At 44.1% G+C, this 18,929-nt stretch overlaps 1 protein-coding gene across 1 annotated transcript in view; it reads right to left on the reverse strand.

The window, feature by feature from the left end:
• Positions 1-14,800, reverse strand: part of STX6 (syntaxin 6) — a 51,421-nt gene extending 36,621 nt beyond the window's left edge. The window contains exon 1 of the mRNA XM_059412716.1: positions 14,513-14,800. Within this exon, the coding sequence (XP_059268699.1) occupies positions 14,513-14,547 (35 nt within the window). The 5' untranslated portion in view covers positions 14,548-14,800. The remainder of the gene's footprint in view (positions 1-14,512) is intronic.
• Between the last annotated feature and the right edge of the window lie 4,129 nt (positions 14,801-18,929).

Below are 18,929 nucleotides of genomic sequence, written 5' to 3' on the forward strand. Positions count from 1 at the left end.
CTTAGCAAGAAAAACAAACCTAATTAAGAAATGGGGGGGGGTGGTAGGAAATGAGCAAAAGATGTGAATAGTCACTTCACCAAAGACAACATATGGATGATAGTTAAGCACACAAGATGTTCAATACCATTAGTTATTAGAAAAATGCAAATTAAATCCACAATGAGATACCACTACTAACTGAGAATGGTTTAAAATAAATGACTGACAACACCAAAGGGCTGACCAGTAGTAGAGTAACTGGAACTCCTGTGCATTTCTAGTAGGAATACAAAATGGTACAACCACTTTGGAAAATAACATGCCTTTCTTAAATTAAACAGGTTTATGGGGCGCCTGGTAAGCAAAGGTAGTTAAGCCTCTGCCTTTGGCTCAGATCATGATCCCAGAGTCCTGGGATCCAGCCCCCATCAGGCTCCCTGCTCGGTGGGAGGCCTGCTTTTTCCTCTCCCACTACCCTTGCTTGTGTTCCTTCTCTCTGTCAAATAAATAAATAAAATCTTAAAAAGCAAACAAACAAACATGTTTATCATATGACCCAACAACCTCACTTCTAGGTGACATGAAAACGTACATTCACACAACCACCTGGAAATTCTTACAGTAGAGCTTTAATCATAATTGTCAAAAATTGAAAACCACCACCCCCCAAGCAATAGCAACTGACCTGACAAGACCTCCAGCCAGCCCAGACCACCCAGACCAGTTTGAGTGTAAGCCCCAACTCAAGCCTGCGCAGACAGATCATGGAGTGACTTCTAGAATGACCAACAACTACCTTTATCGCATTATAATATTAAATTCTCCACCCAAAGAGGAGCATAGGCCTCACTTACCTACCATACAATGTACACACAGGCATGTTTCCTGAAGGCACATGTGCGACCTTCCACCCACTCTACATATGACAGACAAGCTTCCCCTTTTTAAATAATCATCCTAATCCAAAATGAAAGGAACCCATCTACACTTGCTCAGGGAATCACAGCTTTGAAAGTTATTCCCCGTGATCTCCTTATTTGCTGCAAATAAAGTTTCCTTTGTGCAACAAGCCACCTGGCACAGTATTTTTTTATTGAATTTTATTTAAATTCAATTAATTAACATACAGTGTATTATTAGTTTCAGAGGTAGAGTTCAGTGATTCATCAGTTGCATAGAACACCCAGTGCTCGTTACACAGTTTTATCTGTGACTCACCAACGAGCAAACTCACATTAGTTCAGCTACAATGGGACACAGAGAAACCTTTGGGGGGGATGGGTCTGTCCTATATCTTATTTGTGGAGGTGGTGATTGCGCACAACTGTATCCATTTGTCAAATTGTGAAGAAATGTACACTAAAAATTAAGATCAATTTTATGGTAGACAAATTAGAACTTTAAAATCTGGATGGCTCAGTTGTTAAGCACCTGCCTTCAAGCTCAGGTCAAGATTCCAGGGTCCTGGGATCGAGCCCCACATTAGGCTTCATGCTCAGTGAAGAAGCCTGCTTCTCCCTCTCCCACTCCCCCTGCTTGTGTTTCTGCTCTTCCTATCTCTTTCTCTGTCAAATAAATAAATAAAATCTTAAAACAAAACAAAACAAAACAAAACAGGAAGTGTCTTTAAGGATCAAGATTTGATACAATTAATAATTTTTAATTTTTCAATGAAGAACATTTTTAAGGGAATATGCCTTTTTTCTTTTTCACTGCAAGGGAGGGCAGGCTAAGGCAGGGCAGTTTTACCCGCCACCACAGCTTTTTGCACCATTGGTGTAAATGTTAGTACAATGGAAAAAGCAAACGACATCTGAGTTATTATGCAAAGTGTTTTAGGTTAAGGGAGTCTTCCATGAAAGGGTCAAGAACCCCTTGAGATCCAAGGACCACACTTTCGTAACTGCAACTCCTAAGACACTGATAGTCGGACTTGATGGGGAGGAGGGGGCACACAGATGGATTCAATTCTGGTAGCACAGAGTGAAATCAAGGAGTCCTTAAGCATGTTCTGAAGAAGACATCAAAGAAATGGCAGGAATCAGAAAAATGCCACAAAGCAATCCCAGGATAACATTCAACACCCACAGGCCTGCCCAGTGACCTGGCTTATTCCACTCTCAATCTCTTATTTTTTCAAGAGGTTTTCAGTTAGTGGCACAGACACAAGAAAGGGAAAGTGGTGATTATTTTGCAGTTCTAAGACAAATGTTTCAAGGAATTACAAAGGTGAAAACTATCAATTGTTCAAGTCTTGAAGAGCCGGAACCTGTAATGTGTCACGGAATCCTATTTTAACAGCAGCTTGTGGGGTCCCTCAAAGTCTAAAACACCTCCCAATTTCATTTCAGTCTAGTGCTAGCCTGAAACAAGGCGGCATGAAAGGAGAGTAGAAAACATCGTGTGTCACAGACAAATCCTTCTTTAAGCCAGATATTTAGGGTAGCCAGAATTTAAGAGAACTTGGGATTTCTGGTCAGTTTCAAGAGCCCCAAGCCACACCTAATAATGTGTGAGACTCTAGCGAGACAACTCATTCAATCAGGAACCATTTGTAAATATCTGGAACTAAATATTTACAATCACTAGGCATTCCAAGGAAATCAATCAGGACAGAGGAAAACAACAACAAAAAGACAGAGGAGTATATGATAGCGTGATCTGTTTGAGATTTGTGAGGGTTTTAACAAGGGAAGAAGAGCCCACTGAGTTTTCTTCACACGACTCTCTCAGGAAGGGCAACGGAGTCGTTTCTGTAAGAAGTGGCGGGTTAGGCAGGCCCCCCTCTTCCCGCCCACATACATGCCCAGCATAGGCGGCTCTGCACAGCCCACATGAGCCCAGCACCCTGACCAGACAGCAGCAGTGGCTGACTCCTTGGGCAACAGAGATCCAATTTTGTGTAGTCTTCAGAAAGGTTAAAATCACAAAACACTGCTTTCCTTTTCCTGTGAAGTGCGGTTTACTTATTTGAGGTTTTCCTTTCAACTATGTGAAGGGAATGACTGGTGAAGTCTGATGCCCAGAACTTTCCATGAGGGGCCAGGTATACCATGACTTTTTGGATCTCTTTGGATAAGCAGACTTCTAGGTTAACCACCTGCTCACCAACAGCTCTGGGAATCCTGTCTGGCACCATGTCGCCAAAAACTTGCTGACTGCTTTCCTAGAAGTACAGGGTTAGCACCTGACCCAGAGAAGGTCCCCACAACAGTCAAACAGATTTTCTGCTGCTACATCTGTTACAGATGTTTCCAAAGTCATTTCTGTCTTACCCAGTTCACGGGCAACAGAAGTCACAGTGTTGGAAAATGCCAGGGATGAAGATCTTCCACCTTGCTGTCTACCAAATGGTCTATCAAAATCAAGGGACCTGTCATATCCTCATGGGTTAAACTCCATGAACACCAGAATGAAGGTCCCTCACTGTGGTCCACATCAATGCCCAGAGAGCTACTGCAAGGCAACTGTCAAAAGTGAAAACACAGTCCACATCTTTGAAGAATCTTTTGGACCAAAATGAAGTCATCAAAGCTTTCAAAACCAGATTCTTCCACTCATTACACATAAAAAGTTGACACTGTCAGAACTAACCTAGTTTGTTTCCGAAGCCAAACACTAACCCTCTGTCATTGCTAGCTGAGCCTCTCCCATACAACATTCTAGTTTGTTCTACCATGGGGAAGGGCCCAATATCCCAACCAACCTCTAGGACTAAAGGCAATACATCTAGATGTCCATTAAAATCACCAAATTTTCTTCTCTAGATCTTGCCAAGTTTCTCAGAAAAGTTGGAGGAAGGAGTATCTCAGCCATTAGGGAGCTTTGATTTTGCAGAATCTGCCATTCGGCTATGCCAACAAGTTGCAGAGTAACTGTAGCTGCAACCTCCGTCAGCCTTCTAATTTCTCCTTTTTTCTTTCACCATGCTGACAGACTCCAAATTGGCATCTGTTCCAGTTCCTGTGGCTATATAACAACCATCCCAAAACTTAGTGGGAGTAAAACAAGCATTTATTATGCTCATGGATTCTGCAGGTCAGGAAACCAGATGGCTGGTTCCTGCTCCACAATGTCTCGGGCTGCAAAAACATGGGCTCCCCAGTGGGGTCTCTGTGTCTCTGCACATGATCTCCCTAGCAGAGCAGCTGCAGTATAGCTGGACTTCTCACATGTTAGCTCCGGACACCCCTGCCTTCCCTCCCAAGTCAGGAAGAAGCAGGTGGAAGCTTTATGGGCTTGGCAATCTTTTAGGACTTAAGCTTCGGGAGTCAAGCAGTGTCATCTCTGCCTCATTCTGTCAGGGGAGGCAATCAGGTCCCAGGGAAAGGAACTAGGATCTCAGCCTGGTAGGTGAATGTCAGCTTCACAACTTCAGAAAAGCAAAGGGGGCACGATAGATACTGGGATGACCACCTGTAGAAATAAGACAATCGGCCACAAGACCAGTATCTGGGGCAGGCAGTGCTCGTTCTGCACAACTCTACTGAGAGGTTCCTGTTTCATCAATAGACTGAGAGGCTAGGAAAGGCAGACGGTGTCCATTCCAGTAATGAAATCTGAAAAACTCGGGCTCTGCGAGCCTCTGTAACCATATCCCCCTCCGGCCCATATCCTACCAACCTCCTTCCACCACCAATCCCTCATGCTAGGTAAGGGGGGAGCTCTGGTTGCTGCTGGGCTTCCGTACTCACATCTTCTGTATTTGAGGGGAAAACCACACACACTCCTTTCACTTGACCTCACTGTCATTTCTGAATTCAACTGTACTGTGATACCTTTTGCAATTACTCTTGTCGGGGAAAAACTGACTCTACTTATTTACCTACAGTTATATAAAATTTGACCTCAAATCTGCTGCTGCTTCCACAACCCCCCTGGGATAGTACCACTACTACCAATGACACTGCAGGTCAGAGTCATGACTGGCTTGAACTCGTCTTCACTTTCACTGTACTTGCCACTACAGCCTTCATAGCTGATTTTTGAAACTCTCACTTCCTTTGTTTTTGTGACATTGTGCTTTTAGTTTGTAGCAGTTTTCTCTTGCCTTTTCTTCCACTTGGTCCTAGTGTTTCTCAGCACTTTTTAGAACTTCTAGGTGCTCATCAATACTCAGAGGTTCAAATGATCCCTTTTAGCTGAAAACTCCACTCCCCAACAGCATTACCAACCCTAGTCACTCACCCAGGATTAATTCCTGGATTTTTGGCTGCCTGCAGGACCATTCCATTTGCCTAAAACCAAACTGATCTTATTCTGCCTACAAGTAAATAAATAAAAAGCAAGGATTCAAACAAACAGATAAAGTAGAAATAAAGTCTGCTTCCTTCTCTAACTTCCCCTTTTCAGTCAACAGTGCCTCTATCTTCCAAGATTTCAAACTTGTCTAGACACTCTTCCTCTTCTCACTTTGCACAACTTCTACTTAAGTTCAATCACTGGATTTTAGATCTGGAAGAAACTTTCAAGATAACTAGTCTGCACTCGTTAAACACACAGAACTGGGCCCAGGAATCTTGGCTGTTTGCGTCATACGCTTCTGACCCTGACTATGAGGTGCCTTCCAGTACCAAGACTACTCAATCCCATCTTTGCCAAGCCTTTGGACAGATCTGTTTTCTTTGTGGAATCAGAAGACCTGGGACTGAACCCGTAACAGCTGTTTGACCATAGGCAAGTAAACAGTAACTGCTAGTTAAAACTGCCTCTTAACTGCTAGTTAAGAACTCACAATAGGAAACAGGGGCGCCTGGGTGGCTCAGTGGGTTAAGCCTCTGCCTTCAGCTCAGGTCAGGATCCCAGGGTCCTGGGATCGAGCCCCACATCGGGCTCTCTGCCCAGCGGGGAGCCTGCTTCTTTCTCTCTCTCTCTGCCTGCCTCTCTGCCTACTTGTGATCTGTCTGTTAAATAAATAAATCTTAAAAAAAAAAGAAGAAGAACTTACAATAGGAAACAGATTAAATTTAAACTCCTCAGCTGGGTATTCCACATCTTCCCCCAAACTGGCCGACTTTAATATCCAACCTAATTTTTTTCACTAAAACAAAAATCTGTGTCAGTTGGCAGGGCTCCTTCCCATCCTCCCCTTTCTCATTTCTGGCTCTAGACCTCTGCTGGCTGCTTCCCCAGCAAAGAAAGAGTCCCTACATCTCTGCAAATGAAAAGCAGGCATTTCCTTTAAGGGCTAGAATGAGACCCTATACTTGCTTCACTAAAATGTCCTTGACCAACAGTCCTACTGCGGTCTTTCCTTTTTTCAGTCTCCATAACATCTCAATTCTACTCTGAAATCTTACACACAATGCACATTGTCTTTTGCCTACACTCTGCATATCTGCATAGTGTTGTCCAACTAGACTACAATTTCAGCCAAATATAGTATTAGGCATTCAATAAACTTAAAACAAATGTGTGCAAAGTCTTTATGGTGAAACATCTGATTCTGATTTTAAAACGCAGAATGTGAGATCTCACTTACATTCATTTCATTACACTAAGATTTCCTTGCAAGCAATTGATTTCTTTTTCAGTGATTATATCAATAAATAGTTCTCTCAACAATGTGAATAAAATGCACAATGCTCGCCTTCAAGAAACTCACAATCTAGAGTTAAGAAGGCAGCACATACAGACAAATGCCAATTAAAGAATATAACGTAAGAGGGGTGTCTGGGTGGCTCAGTGGGTTAAAGCCTCTGCCTTCACCCCAGGTCATGATCCCAGGGTCCTGGGATTGAGCCCCACATTGGGCTCTCTGCTGAGGAGGGAGCCTGCTTCCTCCTCTCTCTCTGCCTGCTCTCTGCCTGCTTGCGATCTCTGTCTGTCAAATAAATAAATAAAATCTTAAAAAAAAAAAAAGAATACAACATAACATACACCATATTGCTCATCTGCTTACTCAGGCCATTATTTCAACATTGATCCACAGCCAAGAACCTGGAAATGATCCTTACTAAGGCACACAAAGCCTCCAAAACAAAATACTAAAGAGCCACAACACTCATGCCTTTTACCTACAGGAGAGGCTGACTTGGTACCAACAGACTCTCATTGCTCAATTTTGTGGTTTTCTAAGTTAGTTCAATTAGAAGTTGCAAATTCTAAAAAGTTGCCAACAAGACAGGGAAAAATACAGAACCCCAAACTCAAAATGTATGCACTCATCAAACAAGCACCACATGAGTCCCTAACAAAATACAAAGATGAAAACAACACAATTCAAACATGGCGTTTTTTTTCTCTTCGCAAATGAGTAATGATTTCTTAAAATGAGAATCCCAGGACTCTTAAGAGATCAGGGGAAATGGATGGGGGTTGGAGAGAGAGTGGAGACAGGGTATATTCTGGAGGGCAATCTGGTAATACGCATCGGAAACTTTGAAAACGTGCTTACTCTTTGAATTAGCAATTCTGCCGCAGGAATACAGGCTCTGGAAATAATCAGAAGCAGCAATAAAGACGTGTCAGGCATTCACTCTCCTTGCCACTACTCTATTTGTAATAGTGAAAAACTAGAAACATCCTGTCATCCTCGGTAATCATTTATATTACATTTATATGGCAAAATACAACGTAGTCCTCAAAAGCCCCCCCCACTGAAGACATTTTGAGGATATAAAAAAATCCAGCTGGCCCTCCAGTCCCCTTTCTGCCATCTTTCAGTGCCGCCACAATGTGCACATGAATGTCCTGGCAGAGTCTCCAAGAGCATTAGCCACGCTGAGGAGGCAAACGCCAGGTTCTTCCTCGGCCATGCTCCGAAGTCCTCGCCCCGTCTCTCCCTGTGAGGACGAAGCAGGGTTACACTGGCGAACGTGAAGTCACGGGAGATCAGAGAGCTGGGAAAATTGCTGTGAAACCCACAGGCAGGTTAAACATGTGTGGAGCGATCAGCCCCAGATGTGATGTACTCAAAGATCTAGAAAAATGGCAGAATAATCTGCTCCCATACCACTATCTTGGTTTCATCATATGGATAATCTCTGGGATCAATCAACCTCTCACGAGTGGCCTCATGGACCATGAAGAAGCAAGATGAAAACACACAGGAGGGAAAATCCCGGGATCCTTCTTCTAGGGATATAATACATATGTGTAAATAAGGTGCCTCAAAAAGAAAAAAATATACAGATGAAAAGATTATAATACAGTTTGATCCCAATTTCTAAAACAATTATTCAATAATAATAATATACACATATATAAGTCCTGGCCTTTCTGCTTATAAGTGTATAAGCCTGAAGTTTGTTTTGTTTTGTTTTGTTTTAACTAAGTTTCATTTTCTTCATTTGTAAAATGATAATAATAGTATGAGTACTTACTTTGTAAGGACTAAAAAGATAATTACTGTTAGGTTCTTAGCACAGTGCCTAATACATAGTAAGAGATCAAAAACTGGTGAAAAATATTGCCTATAACTATTTTTTAAGGATTTTATTTATTTATTTGACAGGCAGAGATTACAAGTAGGCAGAGAGGCAGGCAGAGAGAGAGGAGGAAGCAGGCTCCCTGCCACGCAGAAAGCCCAATGTGGGGCTCAATCCCAGGATCCTGGGACCATGACCTGAGCCGAAGGCAGAGGCTTGAACCCACTGAGCTATCCAGGCGCCCCCTGCCTATAACTATTAATAGAAGTTAAGATCAAAAACACACAAAAATTTTAACAAATTATTTCTGGATGGTGGCATTTCAAGAAATTTTTATTCTTTTTATATTTTTGTTTCTTAGATTTTCTAAAATAAGCATATATTGGTTTAACATTAGTTTGAATGTTACTCAAAAACCAGTAAGACGTGGTCTTTCCTCTCAGAAAGGGCACCTTATTTGGCTGGAAACACAGAAACAGACCTTTTTCTCTTTTTTTTTTTTTTTTAAGATTTTATTTATTTATTTGACAGAGAGAGAGGAAGAGATCACAAGTAGGCAGAGAGGTAGGCAGAGAGAGAGAGTGGGAAGAAGGCTCCCTGCTGAACAGAGAGCCTGATTCAGGGATTGATCCCAGGACCCTGAGACCCAGAGCTGAGCTGAAGGCAGAGGCTTAACCCACAGAACCACCCCGGCACCCCAGAAACAGTTAAAAGAGAATGTTTACTGGGCATTTAACATGTGCCCCCAACTGCTAGGCCATTTACACGTATTAATTCACTTTATCCTTATAACCAATAAGGCAGGTATTGTTAAGTCAATTTTGTACAGTGTGCTAAGCCACTTTGTAAAAACAGGTTCAAAGAGGAGAATTCAATAGCCAAAGTTACACCAAGTAATTAAAAGGTTATGATCCCAACATTGGGTGGGCTCGATTACCAAAAAACAGTTCTTTCACCAAACTTCACTGCCTTCTGAAGTCAGATAAAAAGAAAAATTACACCCAGAATCCACGTTCCTTTCTCTTTACCCCCCTTTACTCTTACAGAACTTATCACCACCTGACATACCACGTTAGTGGTCTGTTTCCCGTCCCTAGAATGTAGTCTCCATAAAAATGGGATTTTGTTTGCTCTCTGCTGTACCCTCAGCTCCTAGCACACAAAAACAGACACTCCATAAGGGTGTTAGAATAAAGGATTCTGAATAGAGAAGTGACCTAATCGTGTCTCTGTGGACACATCTGGTAGCAGTGCAAAGCTTGCTGAAGAAGTTGCTTGCAGACGTCCAGGTGGGAGAGAACTAGGACAAGCACTACAGTAGAAGAACCATAAATAGGGAGGGAGAAGAGATTCCAGAAGTATCCAAGGGATGGCCCTGATAGGACATGATGACCAAGTAGACGTGGGACTGAAGGAGAATGGGGAGTCAGGAATGGAGAGCTAAAAGGAGGAAGATCTGGTGAGGCATCTGGAGGGAGGGAAGAGAGTGGGACCAGAGTGACCAGATGTGCTCAGATACACGGGCAATACCTGATGCAGGGGAATAACGAAGCTGCCCCAGTGACAGCACATGGGCAGGATCCACCCAAGAGGCTACGAGCGAAGGGCAGGGGGAGGTGATTCAGGAGACCCTGGAGTTTCAGACACTGAGTTCTGGTGTTATAAACACCACTGGGAATGAGGCCAGGTTGGGTCCCCACATGCCCTGAGAGCTCAGCTGCCCCACTGTGGTGGTTTTCTCCTCTGTGTCCTGGGATTCTGCTCTGAATGGGACACTGATCGTGTCAAACCCTCACAAACCTAGCCCAAACATCTGGGCATTAAGAACTGCATATTTTGGGGCACCTGGGTGGCTCAGTGGGTTAAAGCCTCTGCCTTCAGCTCAGGTCATGATCCCACGGTCCTGGGATGGAGCCCCACATCGGGCTCTCTGCTCAGCAGGAAGCCTGCTTCCTCCTCTCTCTCTCTGCCTGCCTCTCCGCCTACTTGTGATCTCTGTCAAAAAAATAAATAAAATCTTAAAAAAAAAAAAAAAAAGAACGGCATATTTTGGGGCACCTGGGTGGCTCAATGGGTCAAAGTCTCTGCCTTTCGCTCAGGTCATGATCTCAGGGTCCTGGGATCGAGCCCCGCATCGGGCTCTCTGCTCGGCGGGGATCCTGCTTCCCCCTCTCTCTCTGCCAGCCTCTCTGCCTACTTGTGATCTCTGTCTGTCAAATAGATAAACAAACAAACAAACAAAAAACAGAATCCCTACTGAACTTTAAAAAAAAAAAAAACAACTGCATATTTCAATTAACACAGCTTTCTAACTGGTCCCCTTTTAAATCTTTCCTCACATGGATGTCTCCAACAGTACTACCAGATCAATATTCCCCAAAACCCTCATTTCATTCCATTTCCCAGACTGAAAAATCTCCAATGGCTTCAAAATGAGACTCTCCTTGACCCTATTCTATCTATACTGTGAAGTTTTAACAGTGTGAGTAGAACCAGGCAGTTAGAATTTGAATCTTGGGTCTACCATTTCTTAGCTGTGTGACCCCAGGCAAATAACCCCTCTGGGCTCCCTTGGTTCCTCATCTCTAAATGTGGGTGGTACCCACATCACAGAGCTGTTCCTATCAAGTGAAAATGTTTATAAAGTCCTTACTTAGCTCAAAACGCCTGAACAGGAGCTGTATCCTTTAAATGTTAGCTATTATTATTACTTCCCTAAATAAACTTCCTATAGTACCCGGGACACACTCCTTGATCATTTCTAATACACAATGCCCATCTCAGGGCATCTGTTGGCGGTGTTCCCACCCAGGAACCACTACTCCTCAACCACCACCACCACCACCACCACCACCACCACCACGAGTATTTATTTAACATTTACACCGTATATTCAAGGTGCTGGGCTGGAAATATAGGAAAAATAAATAGCCCCAAACCCTCAGAGCTCATAGTCTAATAATGAAAGACAGCCAGAGGAAGAGGTGTAATAACGTGTTACAAGGGCCAAGGGAAGCACTTCCTGGAGGCAATGCAGTTGCTTACACTGATCTTCAAAGCGTAGTGGGTGAACCAGGCAGAGTGGGTGTAGGTGGAGTAAGAGCAGCCAGGACTGTGGTCGTAATCACTAAGCCTGACCTTGCGGGAGCTCTGCGCTGAGAACGGGCAGACGGGCCAGAGGGTAAAGGACAGCTGCATCACGGTGGTCATGGAGAGTCTGGACTTTAAACAGGCAGCCACGAAATGATGTTAAGTGCAGAACCCCTGCTTGGATTCTAGAAGAGCTACACGTCTTCTACCCACCATGGGCTCCACACATGACTATGGAATGCCTGCAATGCACTGGTTGTGACTGAGGAACTAATTTTTTAATTTCAATTAACTTACATTTAAAAGCTGATATGCAACTCAGTTACTGGAAAATTTTTAAGTATGTCTGGGATGTTTGGGTATGTGAATCTACTCTTTCAACTGTAAATTCAATATACTCTAAATACAGAGCAAATATTCCTGATGAAACTTTAGTGTCCAAATTGAAATGTTCTGTATGTGTAAAATATACTCCAAATTTGAAAACTTAGTACAGAAAAAGTAAAATATCCTATTATAATCTTCATATCAGCTATCTGTTGAAATATTTTGAATACATTAAGGATGAAATTAAAATTAATTTCACTAGTTTCTTTTTACCCCCCCCCTTTTTTTTTGAAGTGAGCTCTATACCCATTGTGGGGCTTGAACTCATGCCATGGAGATCAAGAGTGACATGCTCCACCAACTAAGCCAGCCAAATGCCCCTCTTTTTACTTTTTAAGATGGCTACTAGGGCATGCCTGGGTGGCTCAGCGGGTTAAGCCTCTGCCTTCAGCTCAGGTCATGATCTCAGGGTCCTGAGATCAAACCCCACATCGGGCTCTCTGCTCCGCAGGAAGCCTGTTTCCGCCTACCTCTCTGTCTACTTGTGATCTCTGCCTGTCAAATAAATAAATAAATAAATAAGATGGCTACTAGGAAAATGGCATATATGGCTCACATTATATTTTAGATAGCACTAACCCAAAAGAACCAAAGGCAGATGACTAGAAGCAGGCAAACCAAATAAGAGACTCTTTAATAAGAGTCCAGATGAGACACAGGCCTGAATTATCTCAATTCTACCCATCTTCATAACCTAATTCAAGACCTACTACTACTTCTAAAAGCTTTTCCAATCATAACCAATTTTAATGAGTTGCTTTTCTCAGAACTACTGGGGCAGTTAATCTTCTGTAACATTTGTTTTAGCACTCAATTTATCCCCTGTCATTTCTACTTAATTTTGGGGTGAGTTGTTTCTCAGAACCATCAGCTGCTAGGCTAAGGGCCAAAATGTAGGCATCTAATTTTCCACGTTGTGTGATGCATTTTCAATACTTCCAATAAACAGAGGTACACAGTTCCCCAGATATCCTGTCACAATCTGGAGACACCCTTGTGGCTAACTTTACCTTCTATGGCAGAAAATATCACCAATCTCTTCCTTCAGACACCTTAAGGACACAAGCTAAAATGATAAAAAAAAAAAGTCAACCAAGAATCGAGGCCAATGTTCCGATACAGCAGTGATATCTCATCAGTGAGCAAGCACTGGTAGACTCTATAGGATACTATCAGGGGAAAAAAAGGCCAAGATGGTGCCGTAATTTAGCATTTTCAGATTCCATTAAAAATCAAACAAACAAAAAACTTCTGATTATCCCTGGTTTCCACCGCCAGAGATGATAACCTTTGCAACCTGAGCATCAAGAACTTTCATTTGAGGGAAAGACACATGGCTTTAACATTTAAAAATTAACCTCTAAACTAATCCTTCTAACAAATAACACATTTTCCAGGTAGAGAGCCACATATTACTAATCAAACTGCAACTCAGTTTTCCCTATCTACCTTTAAGTAGGATGAAGAAAGAGATCTTTACGGATAATGTTAAGAAATACATATTTTACTGCATCATGGATAACAAAGTACTTCACCTAAAGTACCATGTAAATTTTCTTAGAAGAATCCTTAAAAAACACAAACACTCAAGCAACTGGTCAGCATTAAAAAGAAACTAGCAGCAACTAGTTGGAAGCAAAGGGACACTTTGTGGTTATTAGCCCTGATCTGGGAACTATGGAGTTGTCAGATTTTTTTTATGTCTGACATTTAAAACATAAAGCTGACAAGTTACAACAGCATGAAAACCGACCCCCCCCCTTTATTTGTTTAATGGTTACAAAGATAATCTAACAAAGTGCAAATAAAGTTTCTATCTCCAAACAATCGAGCAATCAAAGATGGAGTCAGGACAGCTCCTAGGGAAAAAATAAGTTAAGGCAGTTCTGTTCTGAAAGGCTGGATAAGAATGGGGGAAACCTGTCAAAGAGCCTGGATGAAATCAGGGAGTTAAAAAGAAAGCACTCACTTCCTTTAGCACTGTGGGAAAATCCCAGTTGCTAATAGAAAGCTGAGGAAAGTTTAGTTTGGCTGATTTCATTTTGTTTTCCTTCCAACATCACCACCGAGTTCGAACGACTGCTTTCCTCCCCTCACATTACTCAGTAAAAACGCCCCCACTGAATTGAGTTGTCTTCCGGAGCCCTGCTCCCCCGCAGCCCAGCCTGCAAACGTGCTCAGACGCCTCTGGGCGTATTGTGGTCTCACCACTCTGCGGGCCGGCGCTCCAAACTCAATGGACAATGGGAGCTCACCCCCATCAACGCCAACTACAAAGCTCAGGAGGGCCATTTCCCTTTTCCTGCCCAGATGCTGTTTTCCCTCCTTCGAAGTAGGGCCCCGTGCTCCACTAGAGCCCCGGTGTGGGCTGGGACGCGTGTTGCCCTCCCCACCTGCAGAGCTGCGGATCCCCTAGCACCCCAAGTAAGTTGCATCTCCGCGCACAGCCCAAAAGGGATCCCCTTCCCCAGGGGCTTGGTTGGGGGTACGGTTTTCACAGTCCAGGTAGGACGGAGAGGGGAGGTCTCTGGACGCTTGGTCATGGCCCTGCAAGCTAAGCCGTCCTCACTGTCCCCTCCCTAGCCTCCACTTGTCTCCCCTCCCCCTCCAGAGAGAAGAGCGGGGAGGTGCGGGCTGGCAGCACGGCCACCTCCTCCTCCAGTGGAGCCCACGGGGACACTCACCCTTTCACCACAAAGAAGGGGTCCTCCATGGACATGGCGTCCCGGAGCCCCGGCTGCCTCACGCCCGCTCCGCGCACAGGGCGCCCGCGCCCTCCGAGCCTCCTCCGGCCCACCCCACCGGTCTGCCGCAGCCGCCGGGGCTCGGCCCGAGGAACCCAGAGCAGCTGGCGCGCTCAGGCCGGGGCGCACGAGACCGCCGCCGGTCCAGCACTCGATCGCCCCGCACACCGAACCCCCGACTCCGACGCCGGCCCCCGCGCCCGCCTCCTCCGCCGGCTCCTCCCGGCGCGTCTGGCCGGCTTGACCCCGCCCCCGAGCCCCGCGGCCGCGGCCAACCACAGACGCGGCCCGCAGCACCACTTCCGTACCCGCTCTCACGTGACCAAGGCCAGCCCCGCCCCCCGTCGGCGGGGCTTGGGCGCTACGTCACTCAACCCTGGAGGCGGGGCTCGGAGGCGGGTGGGCGAGGGCTACAGTTACTCCCTTGGCGACTTAGGTTTGCTCCCTCCCGGAGGGCAATACCCCAGTACCTGATCTTTATGATTTTTTTACCTTTCCTGTACTTTTTTTTTTTTTTTTTTAAAGATTTTATTTATTCATTTGAGAGAGAGACACAGAGAGAGAGCATGAGCGAGGAGAAGGTCAGAGGGAGAAGCAGACTCCCCATGGAGCTGGGAGCCCGATGCGGGACTCGATCCCGGGACTCCGGGATCATGACCTGAGCCGAAGGCAGTCGTCCAACCAACTGAGCCACCCAGGCGTCCCACCTTTCCTGTACTTTTAACACTTAATTTTGATGACAAGATTTATAAGTTCATCTTGTCCAGGCAATAAAGCACGCTCATATATCTGACTATGATAATGTTGCACAACCCCTTTATGTAGTTCTTACTATGTGTCCCGCAATGCCCTCAAGGCTGAATGTACATTGTCGCAATTTTCCTGGGGGTAAGGTATTATTTCCAATTTGTAAATGACAGAAGTTCAGAGGTTTCAAGACTGCCTGTGGTCACACACCCTGGACCTGGCAGTCACAGATTCTATGCGCTCTCCGCTAAACTGGGTGTATTTTCTATTGCCGTGCACCCTGCAAGTGAGCAGTAAAGTAATTTTTCTCATACAGCATACCGGGCTTCCCTAGAGAGAGCTCCTTTAAGAGACTAAGAAGGGACCAGTTATGGCAATTTCTTCCCCGCTATAGTTCAAAAGCCCTTCCAGATAGCATTTTGGTCAAAACAATTAGCCAGCTCTGGTGCTATGTATGCTATAGGCTTTGTGAACTTTAACTGCTGATGATTACTGAGCACTTAACTGTGTGTCAGGCACTGTACCGCTATCTCAGTTGCTCTCATAATGAGATAATTGCCATTATTATCCCCATTTTAAGAATGAGAAATCTGAGATTCTTGGAGGTTAAGTGACTTGCTCAAGGTCACCAGTCCTTTTGGTGATGGAAGAGTCCTCAGAGCCAGACAAAACCCATGTGAACCTGGATTCTATTATTTGGTTTCTCATCTCAAAACATGAATAACAATATTTAGCCTGTGGATTATCGTGAAGGTTAAATAATAATACATGTAAACCCCAAGGCCCCCAAACAATGGGGCAGCAATTGCAAAGGTGCAACTAAACCAACATGAGTTTGCTCTTCTGTGAGTCAGAAACTGAACCATGTTGAGTCGTCACACAAAGAAAACTTTTATTTTCAGCAAATAAGGAGAGTCTTGGGAGTCTTGACTTCCCAAGAGAGGGTGGATGGGTTCCTTTTGTTTAGGATTAGGATGAATAGTTAGATAAGGGAGCCTTGTTCGTATGCAGAGGCAGGCATAAGTTTGCCCAGTGCCTTAAGGAAACATGCCTATACATGCGTTGTACGTTATGTGAATGAGTGTAAGTCTCCTCCTTAAGCAGATATATTATAATGAAGTAAAGGTAGTGTAGGTCACTCCAAAGGTCACTCCATGGTCCATCTGCACAGTCATGAGTGGGGGTACAGGTAGTCTGGGCTGGTGGGAGGCCTTATCAGGGCCTTCACCATCACCTGAGGGGTGGTTTTGGGTTTCCTGCGCCTGAGTTGAGAGGTAAGCGGAGGGAAGAGCTTAAGGCAAGGTGTAAGATAAAGATTAGTGAGTACAAACAGGTAGACATGTAGGCAGTCAATGAAGCTGAGGAGGAGAGAGGTGAAAATCTTCATTCTGGGATGCCTGGATGGCTCAGGGTCTGCCCGTCAAGTTAAATGTCTACTTTCTGCTCAGGGCATGATCCCAGAGTCCTGGGATTGAATCCTGCATCTGGCTCCTTGCTCAGCGGGAAGCCTGCTTCTCCTTCTGCCTGCTGCTCCCTCTGCTTGTGCTCTCTCTTTTTCTCTCTGACAAATAAATAAATAAGATCTTAGGGGAAAAAAGAAGATCTCCCTGCTTCTGAGACCCAGGAGGAACAGCGAGGTCAGATGTGGGGAAAAGAACTTTGGAGAGAGAACCATTCAATTTGGCTATGGGCATATTGAGATAGGAAGGTGAAAAGGATCATTGTTCATTCATTCAACAAACACATGTCATTGAGGGGCAGATGAGAATACTGATTAAGAGCCATACTCTTAATACTGATTAAGAGCCACATTGCTCGAGTTCAAATTCCAGTTCTGCTGCTTCCCCACTATGGTGTCTTGGGCAAGCTATTAAATTTCTCCTTGTTCTCATCTGTGAAATGGACTGCATCCCAACACCTTCCTCACAGAGTATCACAAGAATTAAATGAATTAATGTGTGAAAGGTGCTTAACAATGCCCAGCACCTGCTGTGCTCTTACTGTGTGCTAGGCAGTGAGGACACAGACATGAATAGTCTTGGTCCTTGCCTTCAAGGAACTCAGATTGGTGGGACAGACAGGACCCATGGAAAGGAAAGCTATAATTAAAATGAGGGAGAAACAAAGGAAGTTACTTCTTTTTTCTTTTCTTTTCTCTTCTTTTCTTTCTTCCTTCCTTTCTTTTTTTTTTTTTTTTTTTTTTTTTTTTTTTTTTTTTTTTTTTTTTTAACTTTAACATGCCTCAGGTCCTGGCATACACAATTACTCAAAAAAAAAAAATCTCAGCAAAAAACCATCTCCCCCTATTTCCCTGCCTCCCCCCAAAAAAACCAAACCCTTAAAAATTCTTATGGAATAAAAATAAAATAAAAACAGTAGTTGCCTTGACGTGGGTGTATTGACTGGGAAAGGAAATTTTCTGAGGGGTGGATGTTGTATATCCTGATAGGAGTGTGGCTTATACAGTCAAATGCCTTTGTTAGACCTCATAAAACTGTAACATTTAGATTCTGTTCATTTCATTTCGCTGGAAGAGGCTGCCATGCCACCTCTGAGTTTTCTGTGCAGTCCTGAGAGGGCGTCCAGGAGAAACTCCAGTCCCTGAGTGAGTCTGCAAAGGTAGGAGAGTGGGTGATGGAAGGAGCCTGCTGGGGGCCAAGCACAGGTCACTAGGTCAGGGATTGGATGAGAATGAGGATCAGAAAGTATAGAATCACATCCTATCATTAAGGATTCCAAGGCAGACCAGAGCCATTGCTTTCCCCTAAAAGCTGGGGGGGGGGGGGGGGGGCATGACACCCCAGCAAAGGAATCCCTCCTACTCTAAAATGGGAATAAAAATACCCAACCTGTTCCCTCACTGGGTTGTTTTAAGGATCAACGGGTAGCTGTAAGTGTCCCAAATCCTTTTAAAAGAGTAATTTAAAAATGTTTTCCTTGGGCGCCTGGTGGCTCAGTGGGTTAAGCCTCTGCCTTCAGCTCAGGTCATGGTCCCAGGGTCCTGGGATCGAGTCCCGTATTGGGCTCTCTGCTTGGAAGGGAGCCTGCTTCCTCCTCTCTCTCTGCTGCTTGTGATCTCTGTCTGTCAAATAAATGAATAAAATCTTAAAAAAAAATGTTTTCCTTGTGGTAAAATATAAGTAACAATTTAGCATCTTAACCATTTTTAAGCATTTAATTCGGTAGTGATAGATATACTCACAGTGTTGGCTTAACCAATGTCCAGAACTCTTTTCATCTTTGCAAAAACAAAACTCTGTACCAACTCAACGACTCTCTTCTACCCTCCCCCCATCCTCTAGCAACCACCGTTCTACTTTCTGCATCTGTGAATTTGACTACAGTAGGAATCCCCTAACCAAAAACATGCAGTATTTGTCTTCTTGTGATTGGCTTATTTCACTTAGCGTAAGGTCCCCAAGATTCATTCATGTTGTAGCATGTGTCAGAATTTCCTTTTTTTTTAAATGCTGGATAATATTCAGTTGTGTGTACATACAATATTTTGTTTATCTATTCATTTATCCATGGTCACTTGGATTCCTTCTCTCTTTTGGCCATTGTGAATCATGATGCATGAACATAGGTGCACAAATACTGGTTCAAGACC

The sequence above is a fragment of the Mustela nigripes genome, chromosome 10 (assembly GCF_022355385.1).
Source record: "Mustela nigripes isolate SB6536 chromosome 10, MUSNIG.SB6536, whole genome shotgun sequence".
Taxonomy (NCBI): domain Eukaryota; kingdom Metazoa; phylum Chordata; class Mammalia; order Carnivora; family Mustelidae; genus Mustela; species Mustela nigripes.